Source organism: Platalea leucorodia (genome assembly GCF_965183815.1).
Source record: "Platalea leucorodia genome assembly, chromosome: 7".
Lineage (NCBI taxonomy): Eukaryota > Metazoa > Chordata > Aves > Pelecaniformes > Threskiornithidae > Platalea > Platalea leucorodia.
The window spans coordinates 30,270,746-30,287,477 of NC_138829.1; the positions used below are offsets into that span (position 1 = coordinate 30,270,746).

At 40.2% G+C, this 16,732-nt stretch overlaps 1 protein-coding gene across 6 annotated transcripts in view; it reads right to left on the reverse strand.

The window, feature by feature from the left end:
* Positions 1-15,273, reverse strand: part of NPAS3 (neuronal PAS domain protein 3) — a gene marked incomplete at both ends in the record, with an annotated part of 624,151 nt that extends 608,878 nt beyond the window's left edge. For all 6 annotated transcript variants that reach the window (XM_082317264.1, XM_082317265.1, XM_082317263.1 and 3 more), the window contains one exon: positions 15,224-15,273. In XM_082317264.1, the coding sequence (XP_082173390.1) occupies positions 15,224-15,273 (50 nt within the window). The remainder of the gene's footprint in view (positions 1-15,223) is intronic.
* Positions 15,274-16,732: the final 1,459 nt, after the last annotated feature.

Sequence of the window (16,732 nt, forward strand, 5' to 3'; positions counted from 1 at the left end):
TCCATCTCACTACTAGTTGGTTTTGTTTACTGTTAGCATGTATAAAATAGTTTGCATCCCAGTTTAAAAGTATAATACACATGGATGTTCACATGTGTTCATTGCAATGTCCAAGTCATCACCGCAATTAATTTTATGCCATTGGGGTTTCACCAAGCAAAGTAATATCCAAGCATTTAATTTTACTGAATTCAACCTGTTTAATATGCACTTTGCTTGATAGTAAAAAAATCAAACTTCAAAAATGAGTGTAAAATTAACTAGCATGTTACAGAAAACCCTTTCCAACAAATGAAAAATAAACAGCAATTAAAATTATGAACTCTTCAAAGCAGGGACTCGTTTGTTTTTTTTTTTTTCCCCCAAGGCATCATATGGCACCTTGTCCATACAGTCCCAATAAGGCCTTTCTTAGTCATATCAACATGAGACAAAGCCATGGAGCAGTGTAATTAAGCTGTGACACATCTCAGTTCCATTCACGAAATGTGCTGAAAATAGTACTAGCCAAAACTACTTAGCTGAGGCCATTTTCTCCAACAGTTTTCTAAGAGAGAGAATCACCAAAGAGACTTGCTACAGCTTCCAGGAACATCCTACACAACGATGTAGGAACAGGCGTACTGGGTCAGACCAATGTTTCCTGTATCCCATTTCCAACAATCCCAAAAGCAGTTGCAAGGAACAACAGAAAAACAGTGACGGTATATATGATATGCACCCACAGTCTCCAATCATTTTCAGTACAGGTACTTCCTCAAATAGGTATGTATTGAGTAACATTCAGTGGATTTCTCAGCCATTAATTTGTCCCATCTCCTCTGAAACTCATAAAAGTTTTCCACACCCCAACCCACTTAAAAGACAACACTTCCTCTTACAGGCAATTAGTACCCTAGATCAACCAAGCACACAGAAAAGTAAAGATTGGTAATACATGAAATATTGTTTTTATTGACAAAAATATTCAGGTTAGCAGCAGTAACTGTAGTACTCGCACATCCACTAGATAACCAAGTGACAAAGGACAAAAACCCTGTCCCTAGCCCCCAAAATCTTACAGTGCAAGTATCAGATAAGAGACAGGAAACTATTTAGAAGCAATAAGGCAACAGCAGCTAGCATCACAAGAAGTAATACCTTGTTATAAGTAGCATGATGGTGTCACGCTTTTGTAGGCATTTCAGGTAAGGAACATCTTGGGAAGAGAGATGAACTCAAAACGTGAGGTTACGAAGGAGTATTAGTCCAAGCATAAGGTATCAAACAAATGCATGTTTGCAAATATAGTAAATGGGCGACAGGGCTGGTCTTGTAACTTGAAGGGAAACCTTGACAAAGAGAAACAGTAAGACACAGATGGGTGAAGAAGGTTTTGAACTTAGGGCAACTTACTAATATTTCATTCACCAGAGAGGAAGGCCAGTTGGGATATAAAAAGACATGGTTAGAGTGACAGTCTGTTGCTCTGAAAATGATCTCTCTAAGAGGATTCTGGACAGATATGACTGGAGAAAGAATAATCTTCAATAGTAGCGAGGATGAGCATTTAACTGAAGAGTAGGCAGGAAAACACAAAGAGCAGGGATGTGAGGCAGAAAAAGCCTGCAAGACTTAGATGTAGTCTGAATGCAAAGAACTTAAGAACAAAACAGAACAGTTATACTAGGTCAGTAAAAGAAATACAGCACAGAAAGAGTGTTCCTTTCCATGATATCCTATGTCAGCATCCAGCAGTCAGCTGTGTAAAAACTTCCTGAAGTTGAGGTGCATCATCACTGTCACATTTAACAGCTCCTCAGAGACATAAGAGAGTAATGCCTGATCCATTTTTGAACCTGTTCATATTTTGACCTCTAAAACACCCTTTGGCAAGGAATTCCATTATTCAATTGCATGTTTTGTTGGGGAGGAGAGAGGGAACACACAAAAAAGCTCCCAAAACAACAAAAACAAAAAACCAATTTCTGTTAAATGTTTTAAAACTGTTTCCTGAGAATTATACAGGATGTTTCCTTGTTCTCATAATATTAGAGTTAATGAATAATTGTTCCCTGATTGCCTTCTTGAGGCTTTGCATGATGTTATAGCCAATTTCCCTCAGTCATCTCTTTTCCAAGATGAAGTATTTTACTTTATTTAACTTTTCCTCTGACAAAACTCCTTCCATATATCTCATCAGCCTTCATGCCCTTCTCTCAAACGACAGTACCTTTTTGAAATTATGATAACGGAAGTACACACAATACATAGACTGCACAAACTGTGGATTTATGGATTGGCCTAATTATATCAATGGTCATGTTTTCTGTTTGTTTTTCTATTTCTTTCCTACCAATACCAAATACTCTCCTTGCCTTTTTAATTGCTAAGCTATGAGGGAGAGGTCTGTATCAGTGAGACTGCCAAATTACAGACCTGTCCTAACAGGCAATATAGCAGTGTCATCCTGAAAAGTAGATGGAGAGCTTGGAAAGAACTCTAGGAGATCTGTTTTGACGAAGGGAGTCTAAGCTAGGCAATAAAGGAGGAGATGACAGAGAAGCAAGACTACATTTTCATTGAGATAGAAATACCATGAGCCTATGAATCATCTGCAAAGAGATGATACTTGAATTGTGTTTCCACATAGGATTATGCAAAGATAAAGAGCAGAATGAGGGGAAAAAAGGGGGCGGCTGAGAGACAACGCGTTACAGAACTCCCACACAAAGCTGGATAGTGAATGAGAAAGATCCTCCAAAGGATGCACTGAAGAAGTGATCAAAGTACTCAAAGACAGCAGAAAGAGGACATTTGCCAAGAAGTCACAGGGCAAAAAGAACAGGGACATGGTCAACTGTTTTCACATCTGACTGACAGGTTGAGAGGATCGTAACTTAAGATTTAAAGCGCAATTCGCATAACGATTTAGAAGTCTGTATCTTGCATGGACAGACAGTCTCAGAAGCAACCCAATGGGATCACCCCACTTAGTTGCATATGCCTCTGCTCTGCCTTTTAACATGCCCTTAGCACTACTGCCCATCACTGTAATGCACTCTGCATTTGTGTTTGCTTCTGCTTTTGTAGCATATGGCTATAGTATGGTGCTAAGAAGCTGCTTTACTCATGTGATTGCAATGCCCAGGGCTTTTTGCATAGCAACTGAATTTGCCTTATACAGCCTTCTGAGCCGAAGTTAATATGTTTGCGGCAGTATGAATTCCAACTGGAACTGAGTATTACACAACTTTATGAGACACAGGTCCCGACTCTACCAGAATCTGGGCTACAAGTAGAAGGGTGGCCTCATTGCTGTGGATCTCCATCTCCTTTTCCTCACGCATTCCCATATCAGTTAACCAGGTTAGCCGCCTTCTGCTAAGCTTTCTCTCACTATAGAAAGAAATTACTGAAAAAATTTAATTAATAGTTTCCCATCCTAAATTCTCTTCAAAGAATCTGTACATGAAGTGGGACAGTCTAGATCAAAATTACTGTTTAAAAAGCATTTTGAATCCTCCCATTCCTCTCTATTTTGCATTCACTTCTCCCATGAAAACTGTTTTGTAGATGTGCTACAGATTGCACAGCCAAAATGAGGAAGAAACTCTATTAACTGATTTGTTTTCCAACGATTACACATGCACATACACATACTCACACACACTTCTATCTATCAATGACTTCTGAAAATACAAATGGAAATGACATAGTAATCTTCCAAGCATTCTGCTTTCTTTTTTATTGCACACAGGAAAAAAAGGAAGAAAAAAAAATATTCTTAACTAATATACTTTAGTTCTTAAAATTGTCTGTCCCTTAGAAAATAGATAAATTAATTATAATTAGCTCCCACTTGGATAATTTTGTGTATAGCATTCATAGCAGTGATCTGTTAAAAAAAAGGCAAAATCAACACATACATTTTCTTAAATAAAGGACTTGGGTAAAACAAAGTCAGGCACTCGTTTCCTCTTTCGTTCCATATGATACACAGCTGCGTCAATCCCATCAGGAAACAGGCAACAGGAAATTCTTAACATTCTGAAGAGAAATCTAAAGATGTGTCTCATCACCCTTCCTCCTAAAAGTGTTTTTTGATTGTCTAAAAGACGTTTACACCAGTTCTAAAATTATTAATTACTTTACTTAGCTTTTAAGCAGCTATAGGCCTCATTAAGTAACTAACAAAGAGTCAAAAATATATTTTTTTGTAAGTTGCCTTCACTTTTTCATTTCCTCCATCCTAAAATATAAATCAATAAGGAAAGCTTGACACCTATGGACAAAATCAAAGCCAAGTACCCTAGCTATTGGAAAATGTTCCTTCATAATGTGCTGCTCCTGCGTTATTTGTGTTTCTAACTATAGCTCTTGCATATATAATTCCATTATACTCTTATAAATCATGGTTTTGAAAAATGCTTTTGAACCATTAATATATTTTCCTGGTTAAAATTCTTTGAGATGTTCTTAACAAGAGTCTTAGATAATGAATTTGGGCAAACTCTGGAACAGTCTTTACAGTATTATCATTCTCATTAATTTTCAGAACTACCCACTGTGTTGAGATGATTGTCATGGGCCTAAGACTTCAATTTGGCTAAATATTTTTGCATATATTTCAACATATAAGTAACTAACAGATGTTTAAAATGTTAAGTTCACATTCTAGAAACAGTTAAATGTTTACTGTAATATCATAATTTGTTTTTGCACTCATATTTATTTTGCTGCTTCTATCTTTAAACATTCCCTTAGAGTCCTGGTTGGCTGTAGACAAAATGCTTTAAAATGACTTCACAAGAAAACAAAACATACTCGATTTAGTAAATACAGCTGTGCTTTTAAAGAAAGGAAAAAAAAAAAAAACACTCAACGGTACCACAAATTAAAAACAAAGAAAAGAAAAGAAAACACTTAATGCTAGAAATGTTACTTTTACCTAAGGTCCAGACTTCATGTAAACCATTTTAAATTGTTTGCATAATAAAAGCTTTTAAATTCATATTTTATATTCACTTTAGAAACCTAATACATTCTGCTGTCTTACATCATTACTAGAAAGCTAAATTAGATGAAAAAAATTACTTTTAAAATGTTAATACACAGCATATACAGTATCTTACTTTAGTCCAGATTATTCTTTTTTCTTTGCTTTTTTTTTGGTTATCTTTGAAGACTGCTTCTGTTTCCATTGTTTCATCCTTAACCATTCACATATCAGAGCAATAAGTATTTCATTACTGGTTTATCTGTCCAGAGGCTTGAGAAGCAGTAACAATTAACCCTCCCTTCACAGTGATTGATACAGGCTTTGCTTTCAATTTGTTCCACTACACAGATCATGAAATTCTGAATGCGATCATCCTTATTGACCTACACTTTCAAACACACGGCTACAATGAGATGAAAGTAATTATTAAAAGGAACACAGGACTACTCAATGCTGAAACAAAGTCTTGAAAAATCTTTTAGATGACCTTCTCATAAAACTAGCATTATTTGATGTGAAATAAAATGATGGATTTGCTTCATAATCTGGAAATATTAAATTTAAATCTGATCAAGGTACGATATCATTATGTCATATAAACCCAGCTCTAACGTCATATCACTTCATATCTGACCCAATAAACAATGACTTCACCCAGAGTGATCATAGGACAAGGCCCTATATATTTTAAAAGTTCCTCCATCAGCTTTATTTTACACCAGCCCTGTTTGAAATGTTGTGTTAAAAATGACAAAACTGTAATTACTATTCTACTACAGTCTGCTTCAAAAAGACACGGTGTTTCTTTTTAAGATCCTGGACTTCTTGAGGCGCCCAATGTAATGTAATGTAATGTACACAGGAAATTCAGACTGCTAGGGAAAAATGAGAAACTCAAGTCAGATTTCCATCATCGGCTGAGATGAACCAAGACCTATATATACCACTGCTGGAGACTTACTACAGTGGAAAACAAATATTTTTCATAACCCCTTGAAAAATAAACCCACCAAAATATTAATTTCTTGTAATTGATACATTTTTGAAAAATGCAAAAAGACTGGTAGGTGAACAGTAATGACAGAACTATTTAAAAAATGGGTTGCAGTCAAAGAAAATCAGGATAGAAAACTGTGCAGAAGGATGTTCTTACAGGCCTGAGGCTCTAATCACAAAACAGAGTGATGGAGATGAACCAATACTGCATGGATTAGCAATGAATTATTTTGAACTATAATCATGTGCCAGCACAAAGGGGAGGTAAAAACTAGCCATTACTCACAAGCTGATCTGCAGATAAGAAGAAAAAAAGTAAAAAGGGGAAAAAATTTATATGCTAAACTGAGTCGGGAGAATAATGAAAATCTAAAATGTTGTTACACTTCAAGTAACATTCTATTTAATGTCTTTCATGTACTGTGTAATATTGAGTATTTACACAATACAATCTGTAAGATGCCGGGGCTAAAGCAGGGTTAAATCAGACAACTCTTCTGCAACTTAGTACTGGATAATAATATGTGCTGAAAAATATCCTAACAGAAGAGTTAGTTTTTAAAATACACATGGGCACTAATTTCTCCCACGTTAAAATTGCAGGAAATACATATATATATATATATATATATACACACACATATATATACACACACACGCATAGGTAAGAGATAGGTGGAGATATATGCAAATGTGTATATGCACATGCACACTTGTGTATACATATGCATATATAATGAGGGATTTAATTTCCATTAGTCCATCTGAAAGCAAAGCACCACCATCTTAAGATTCAATGTTAGTTTTCCCACTCGGGAAAAAAAAAAAATGTTAGAACTAATTTTGTGAGAAAAGAAAAATCAAAACTGCTATCCACAAAGATTCCTGAGATTCTTATGAACAGACTGTTTAAATGAAGAGCACTTTAATCAGTAGAGGAATCCTCACGTTTCTAATGTCTTGCTGTGCATTCTGCAGGTTATAGTAGCAGCTGGTAGAGGTCATATATCTTTTGTGAGCATCCCAAAAAGGCTCACTGCCAGACTGTTAAATTATGAATAAGCAATGAACAAAAGAATGCAGATACGGTGGTGACAAGATAATCCAAGCAAATTTATCTATGACAAATTTCACAGGATTAACAAATTACATTTACACAGAACAATAAAAATGTGCAAAAAAAGGGATGAGCCTACTTTTCCCTCACAGCATTAGAGGAAAAAAAATCGCCATTCCAATGCATGTATTTACATTTAACTTTATCTAAAGTAAGACATTTATAGCTTGCTGAAGACAATCAACTAGCATTATTTCCTTTCAAGCAAATACATATACTGTGTCTATCTAACATACAACATATGGCTACACTTTGCAGTATGCATGTAGACAAGTCAGTGGAAAATCTTTTAAAGTTTTCCTCACAATTAGTAACAAGCAGAATAAATCCAGAAGAATTCTAATTTTCCTTTTCGGGTGGAGTATTTTGCCATTCTCTGTCAGTTAAAAGACACTTTTTCCCTTAATCATTTTGGGTTTTGTTTCTATTTGAACTGAACAAATATTGTAATATATGATAATTGCCACAAGAAAAAAATAAGTCATGAATAGGACTTGAATATTTTTTTGCAGTAGTATCACAAAACCATTAAGAAACAAGTAAAAAAAAAAAATCACCACTCCAAAAGGAATCCTAAATCCAGAATCTAAATACTGGATGTTCCTAAAGGTGCACATTCAGTATGTCAAATATTTTTGGGGGGAAGAAGAGGGGATTTGCAGTGTTTGCTACATCCTGCAGCCTCCTATTCTGGTCTTGAGAAGTGATACAAAAACAAAATTTGAAAAACTGCCCTCAAAAAGCATGGAATAACAGTTTCCAAATCTCAATTCTGTAGAGAAGCATTTTTCTTCCTGTTAACAAAGGAATAAAAGGAAAGACGGCACCTCTTAGTTTCGAAATTTGAGTGTAAGTAGAGTGACTGATAAAAGGAACAGCATCTATGTTTGAAAGATCTGGAATCTGCTTTATCTTTTGTATCATGCTTTTCATCTGAAGTCTGTATTTTCTGTCACCTCCATTTATTTCTTTTTGTTTGTTAATCCGAAACAGTTGTTTAGCAAAACCAGATCTTGAATAAAAATGGGCCCTCTGAAATCATATATATAATTTACGTATCAAATATATGTTCTTGTTACAGAGCACTGCCTCCAAACAGGAAACCTCACTATTAAAGTGAACATCCAATTAATTAAGATACTTTAGTAAACTACTTGGATCCTTCAAACACTGCTACTTGAGTACCATTTATCTAGCTCATTCAGCCGTTGAAAAAAATTACTGTACTTCTGATTTTCCACAAGAAATGCAAGTTTTGTTGTAAAACTGAACAGCAAATCAGAAAGAATGAATAAATAAATTAGCCCAAAGCATTTGTTTCTCTTGTTATGCTCATCTTCTATTTGTTACTTACCAAGAGAAAACAGTTTTGTTTTTTTACAGTGCAGGTTTTTTTGAGAACCTCCTGTCCATACTGTTAGCAATTTATGCAAAGGTGAAGCAAACATGCCAATCCTACATCTAACTATAGTCAGACAAATAAAATCAGCTACTTTTTTTGAAGCTGTGAAGGTTGAAGGATAAGTACCAGTGGCAGCTATTCTCTTTTAAAGACTTTTTTTCTTTTTTAATCCCGCTGCCAACACTGTACAGATTCAGTCACTCAGTTCTTTCCATTGACCTCAGCCTTCATCTGTGAAGACTGCCCACTTACATTTTTTCCCACAAAGTAACGAATTCTGCCTCCCATCATCTCTAAGAAAAAAAGTCTTTCTAACAAGCATTCTTCTAAAATTTGGTATGTTATACTTTTGCTAAATGAATTACAGCTTTGGCAGGACAATTCTGAGCCATCTACCTCATATAAGCCTCATCTGTGAGTAAACTGATCGTAAATGTGAATTTGCACATGACCTTCAAACACGACGCGTAAGCAAGAGGAAAAAAAATCCCCCCCCCCCCCAATATAAATGTATTAGTTCTGTGCCTAAATTCGAGCAAAACTATAACCCTTTAGGGTTTAATCCAAAATGACCGTTCAAAGACTATTCATTACTCAATAAAATTCAGTTTAAAACAATGTAATGTGTAATGAAGCCTGTTCTAAATTCCTGTTGGAGACAAAATTCCCAGGCAAGTATTTTAAAAGGGGCTTATAGGATTTAGGTGCCCATATTTCACTGAAATGCAGTATGTGTTGGATGCCTAAATCCAACAGGCTCTTCAGAAAATCCAAGCCCCAGGGACATTATTGTAGATTACATACATACATATTATTCAGACTATATCCTGTAAGTTCACTATATACATATGTAAACCTAACATGCCTGCAGGTAATGGAACAGTACTTTTCAACTTAAATTATTTAACATAAGCGTTGAACTTCTATTATATATCAAGCTAACAGCTAATTTTAAATTGCAATCAAGCCATTCTCTGAAAGCACTTTATTTCAGTGGAGGTTTTGCCTGTAAAAGAAATGTAAATCCCTCTAACGAAGGCACTGTAATCTTTGAATACACAGTCAAAATGGGGGCTGGAATTCTATTCCTAGCGCTAACATTGACATCTTCTGCCACTTCTGCTAGTTCTCAAAAATGTTTTGGTGTAACTATCTCATCAGTAAAATGTGTAGAACAGTGTTTACAGACCTTTCGAAGCACACTAGGCTATATAAAGAAACATATCTACAGAAATACTCAGTATTAATATTAAAGTATTCTTCAGACATTGTGTGACATCAGTGAGAAGTTCCCTAGAACAGACAAATGACAAGATACGACCGACGAGTGAAAATAGCCTGTAACAAATCTTCAAAACTCTGCTTTCGGTAATCTGTTTCAAATTCTTGCTTACATATCACTTGTTCTTTAATGTACCTGACTCTCACCCGCATGCAGAGTGCCAGGTAAGGCTGGCATAACTCTCAGTATCTAGCTGCAGCAGGCTGAGATCAGAATCTCCTTAAGGACCACTCCATTTTTACTTGAGAATCTCAAGACTTTCGCGTTTTATAATAATACACAGATGCAAAGTTTACTCCTCCTCCCACTAAGTACGTTAAAGTTTGTCATTGCGATCTCACCGAGAACAAATTCACATCTATTGAATTATATGGTAAAAATACTTTATCCTTGCTTGTGATTCTCTGTAGTACACTTTAATTATATGCATAATTTCATTTGGGACTTTTTTAAAGATTAAAGTACAACTTGAACTCAATATTCTCACAAAGACACAGTCCAGTTCTGCCAAGTTAGAGACACAAATACTATCCTACCCTTACCGTACCTTCCTTGTCCTGTGTAATATACTACTACAGCATACAAAATTAACGAATATTTTTACTACTCAAAGTCCTGTTCAAATCAATGGCACAACGGTCCTATTCATTTGACTAGGACTTTGTGCATTGCATAACTACTGCTCGAGCTAGTCACAGAACAATGCCCTAGTCATATAAGACATGGCAGCAACCATTATATTCTTACTATGGCACATCTTCTTATGCAGCAAAATGCAATATTATTACAAATTGTCCTTATTATGCAAAGTCCTATTAAACAAAAAGTCACGCACCTCATTCGCACTAATGGGACTTTGTATGTTAAAGATAACATGCAGTAGCCTTATAAATATTACATATAGAAAGAAATTGCCTCTTCTGAAAAAATGCAATTATTATGAAATGAATTTTCAAAACATTTCCTCTCATGGCCATAAATCTTTGGCAGCTTCTTAAAAAAAAAAAAAAAAGGCCAAACATTAAGCATAAACAAACAAAAAAACCAACCAAAGAAATAAATGACTGGGGTGAAAATGCAAAGTCTTGGCTATGTACCTTAAAAATATCTTATGTTTAAAATATAAAAACAAATTTCCAGGCTGATATCCTGCAGAACAAGTTCACTTGATTCATTTTGAAAGAACGTGACTAATGCTGAAATCTCATCTCACATGAGGTGCTTTTACACCTGCGAGAGCTACTAGTGACAATAACATAAAATGAATCTGATGGACCGACTGAATGTAAGGTTTATTCACAGGAGATGAGATTCCAGGAAACGGTCTCAAAACATTAAATTCTAAAAAAACAATTACTTAATTGATATCAAATGAAATTCTGCCACGTTTGTAAAACAGCTTCATCTTACTGACCTCAATGGGAGCAGAATCAATCCCAAAATGTTAATAAAATGGTGACAGTTACTTTTCATGGTCAGTATCAGTTATTCAAAATTATTATTTTAGAATACATTTTCCAGTAACGAGGGTATAAAGATCATTTTATGAAACAAACATTTATTTAAACATTGTACTTTTTAGGAAGGATGCTGATGAAACTAATGCCTAGAATGTCAATTTTCAACAACTGTTTTACATCACTCTCGCAGTAAAATTCCCATCTGGGCTGGCAACTTGTGTGCCAAGTTTCAAACAAATGTGATTTGAAAGTGCCAGTATATTAGACTCCGAAATTCAAGTGAGACGCTAATAAAAGGAGATGGATGTTGACAATATATCCCGATATTCTCTTAAAAATACCTATGGTTCTGGGTGCTGTATTAATCCATTAAGAAAACTCTCTCATTATTTACAACTTATTTATAACATAGCATTATAATATAATGCTGTTAAATTGGTTCAAAACAAGCTAACTGGATATAACTTGTAAGAAAAAAACAGTTGTGCTGTAAAGACTGTAGAAACAGTGCTGCAGACAAAACCTTGTTATTCAGAATCCCATTAGTTACTGCAAATATGTAATGTAACTTTTGTTGATCAATACTCTCACGTAAGCTCTAAATAATGTATGATTTCAGTGGAGAAAAATGCAGCAAATCAAATATGGTGGGAGAATGTTTCAAATTATGAAGAGTAGTATGACTGCTAATCCATAAATCAGAAATCGGAAAGATTGTTGTAATGTGGGAGGGCTCTATTTAATAAAGGTCATTATAACTCCTGGCTCTAGAGCTATAAGATCTAATATCCTCTCTGGTAGCTCTATGATATGCCCATGCATTACTGTTCTTGTTGACAGTCTGTTGCCTTGGAAATATTTCATTATTTCAGTTTTTCCATTTGTAGACCCTTGGCCTTGTGATATGAAGGCCACCCTATTTCATATTTTCGATTATCATTTAAGCAATCTTCTGGAGCTATTTATATAAAAGCAAGTGTTAGACAATGCATATCATCATTTATCACTGCTATGTTTAAGCTCATGCTCTAGAAAGAAATGCCAAAATAAAGGTTTTTTTCTCTTTCACTTTAAACCAATAGCACTCTGATATTATGATATGCTTTACAAATCAATGCTGGCATATCATATGCATGACACTTCTGTCTATTTAATTTTCTTGGTTATATATCCACACCATTGAAAAACCCTAAACTGCTACTGTAACTGTAAAATTTGCTAACACTCATAGTTTAAAAGAAAAGCAAACAAATCTAAGTGTGTAACTTTTCAAACATTCTTCAAAAAACCTAAACGGCTGAAAAAAGTTTCAAAACAATTCAAGTGCTTGGTTGCATCAGAGACTACTACTTTTTACATTTGTTTTGTAATCACTAACCTCTCGCTTGAAAAATATAACACAATCTACCTAAATATTGTGGAAGTGAAGACTAAACAAAGAATGCACACAGAGATCGTCACAGAACTAGTTTACTGAAGTAGTAACTAAGAAGAGACTGCAAAACCCCTTAAGTAACTGATATGCGCCTGTATTTCAAATAGCTCGGCGCACACAGCTGAAAGGATGTGTGCAAAGACAGCTCAAATAAACAGCGACATGCAAGACTGCAGGAGCGCGTTACATAACTTTTAATAAAATGTACATGAGTCCCTGTTTATTGAAGCATTGATCGATCTTCTCCAAAACTTTTTTTTTTTTAAAGAGCAAACAGATTGCTGTTATTTCTGCTACAAAAAATGTCATCAACTTCTACATGTAATATTTATACCTAAACTGTTCAGAGCATTGTAAAGAGTGATAACAAAGTGAACCCTAAGGGCAAAAAACAACTGCTTGGACACTAGGCCAAGTTTGTGGCTATTAGTGTTCTAGGAATTTAGACTACTTTTTTCCCCTGAAATGATTACTCCTCCCACTCCCTACAGGGAAAAACTACTCGGATCCAACCTTTAAAATGACAGCATCAGAGCTGAACAAGAAGATGCTATTAAAGGGCATTAAATTAAATACAGTATATCCTCCTACAACTTCAATCAGAATTTCAGACCAAGTGTTATTTAGTTCAGCTCTCAAGTGGAGCAGAATAACAAATCGCGCACTTTGATTTACCTTCTCCGAATGCCAAATGGAGACAGGTGATAAAGAAAGCACTCATGCACAGGCTATGAAGTTTCCCCTAGAAATTAATTCTATCTTCAAGATTCCTATCTCAGAGAAATTCCCAAAATGGCACACAAATATGCTTCTGCTGGAGAGATTACTGAAGCTATCCTGGCAAATACACTTCGCACTAATATAGTACCATTCTCAGAAAGAAGTCAGCAGAATTGTGTGTTGGGGGGGGACAGGACTTATTGATACAAATTGTTTTTCCAACAAAGAACTCTGCAGGAGAAAAGCTTGCTGCTATAAGTGTTATTAACACAGCAGAAATGCCTTTGCAGCCACTGAAACGGAGATTTAAAAAAAAAAAATTTATAGTTGAAGATGAAAATCGGTAAGTTAAGTCATTGACTTCTGAGGATGCACTGTTTTCCCATTACACGTATCTCCAAATTCTGCTACATATCAATATAGCCTTGTCAAAGTGCAACAGTTAATACTAATGCATCTAACACAGCCACACTAACACTTCAGTGGCGAATATGAAATGTATGGTTTTCTGATACCGGGCAGTCTGCTTCCTTAGGAAAAATGGCATAGCTATTTAGATAAAATCTGTGGGTTTTGGAAGTTGTACTAGAAATGCTGCTCATGCTAAAAAATGTAAGTTTGAAATTAAGATTAAAATAAGCCTGATTCCCCAGACTTTATTTTTGTTTAAATATTTTTCAGACTTACTTGTGCTGTGAAATATAAACCGAGTAACACATGATCCAGCTACTTTTAAAAGCTGTCTAAATGTTAATTTCCATTTTTACAACTAACCAGGAACCTTCCTCACCCCTTACCCTCAAGTTCACTTGTGACGCTGAAGGGGGGGCGGGAGGGAGGAAGCCCACCCTAAACCCTCTGGCTGCTCTCCTTCTGGGTATACATCTCATCGCAGTGTAGCAATGGAGCTTTGAATACTTTTGTAAGAATCACAAAGTAACATCACATGAACTTGTACTCTTGTTTCCTACCAGTCACTTCTAGAAAGATTCACTTTACTAGAACAAATCCGCTACGGGCAATTCGTGTCACCAGCAGAGCGGATTAATAGCAAGCGCTCTCCCCCAACAAAACTACACGGGGCAGGCGGCGGGCCGGGAGGCAATCGGGGGGCAGCGCGACCCCCCCGCCTCCCGGCCCCCGCCTCCCTCCCTCCCCGGGCCCCGCGCACCGCCCGCCCGCCCGCGCACCGGCTCCGCTCTGCCCACCCCGGGGGGCGCCGGCACCCGCGGCCCGCCCGGCGGCGGAGCGGGGGGGCCGGGCCGGGCCGGGCCGGGCAGCCCTGCGGACGCAGCTGCCGGCGCGGCCCCCCCGCTCCGGCCTAGCCGCACTTGAACCGCACCGGCGGGGCCGGCCCCTCCGCCCGGCGAGCCGGGCCTGGCGCGGCGCCCCGCCGCCCCCGGGGCCGCCGAGCGGCGGGGGCCGCCCGGGGGGGCCTCCCGCCTCCGCGCACACACAGACACACACAGACACACACACACACACACACACACGCCCGCTCGCCAACGCGCCCCGCCAAACACCGGCTCCGGCAAGCCGCGGCGGTGCGGCTGCCGGAGCGGGGCTGCTGCTGCGCGGCTCGCCCTGTGTGTGTGTGTGTGTGTGTCTGTGTGTGTGTGTGCGCGCCTGTGTGCGTGTGTGTGTGCGTGCGGCTGGCGGTACGCCCTAGGAGGAACTCCCGGTGCCCGGCTGTGCGAGCAGCGGGTGCCGGCGGCAGGTCCCCCCACCCCGGCATGGCAGCCAGCCCCGGCCCCCGGCGGCGGCGGCCCGGCCCGGCCCGGCGCTGCTGCGGCTGCTGCTGCTGCAGGTTCAATAAAGAGAAAGTGTTACCGTTCTCGCCTGGAAGGATCCTGCTGAAAGCTTGGCTTGGTGGGCGCCATCTTCCTGGGATTTTTTTTTTTTTTTTCTCCTCTCTCCCTTACTTTTCCCCCTCCTGATGTTGGTGTGTGTTGTGTGTCTAGCAGCAGCAGCGGCGGCAGCAATGGCCCTGGTTAGCCAGACAGGCTAAGGAAAAGTACTGAGGCCAAAGCATCGCGGGCTCCCACTCCTCCGCGCAGTCCTGGTGCAGGTTGCTTGCTCGCTTGCTTGCTAGCGCTGCTGCTGCCGCTGCCGCCGTCCATAAGCCGAGGAGCGGAGGGAGCCGGGGCCCCGCCGGCCCCAGAGACATGCCCAGCGCAGGCAGCGGCGGCGGCCGGCGGCGGCGGCGGCGAGAGCGAGCCGCGGCGCAGCCCCGGCGGGCAGCCCGGCCGCTGGCATCGCCCGGCAGGTGCGGCACACACACACGCACACACACTCACACGCACACACACACGCACACACACTCCCTCGCACACTCGCACCCCCGCGCCCGCGGGCCGGGCTACGCGGGGTGCCAGGCCATGGGGCTAGCGGGGCGGGGGCGGGGGAGGGAAGGAGGGGAGTCAGGGATCTCCGGGCTTGACCGCTGTGAAAGTATTTCTGGGCATTTTCCAGCTGCTTCCCCGGCTCCGCTCCCACTCTGCGTGCAGGGGACACAGGCTCCGCTGCCGGCGCAACAACGCCACTCAGTTGCAGTTTCGCACACTTTCCTCCTCTGGAGTCTGGGCTCCAGCAGGGAAGAGGGGCTGAGGGAGGCAGGGACTCCCTCCGCAACTCCGCGGGCGCAGAAGCGCGGCGGCTGCACACCGCGCCCGGGCGGCCTGGCCCCCGTGGGCTCCCACGGCGGAGGACGGGCCCGGGCGGGCGGGGGGGGCCGCCGGCCGCGGGATGCGAGCCCCCCGCGGCCCACAGGGCCGGGCGCGGGGGTGCCGGGCGCCCGCCCGCGGGGACGGCGTGGGCCCGGTGGGGCCCCGCGCACCCCCCCGGCCCCCTCCGAGGATGTGCACGCACGTCCCGGGAGTGCGGGCGAGGCGCTGGCGGGATAAAGGGCGTAATGCTGGGAACGTTAACGGAGAGTGATGACCCGCTTTGTTGGGAAAGGGTGTAGCACTTCACGGTGTTTGATTGGAGATTATGAAACTAATCATGAAATAAAGGCGCGGGGAAAAGAAACCGCTACCTTAATTGTTCCTTCCAGGACATCGGAAAAACCCGAGCGCTGAGAGCTTTTAAAAGAGAAATCACTCCTTCGCTAAAAGCTTTCCATCTCCAAGGTAACTTTGTGGCTGCTCTGCTGCTGCCTTGGAAGTACAGCTTCCTGGGCCTGATCCTGCTCCCAGGGAAAATCCAGCGGGCTTCCTTGGGGAAAGGAGCAAGCCCCGAAAGTCGGGGGGATTTATTCACAAGAAACGTTTCCGCGACAACGCCAAAAGTTTGGGGGCGGGGGGGGGGGGGGGGGGGTGAGCGCGCGTGTGAGCCGCA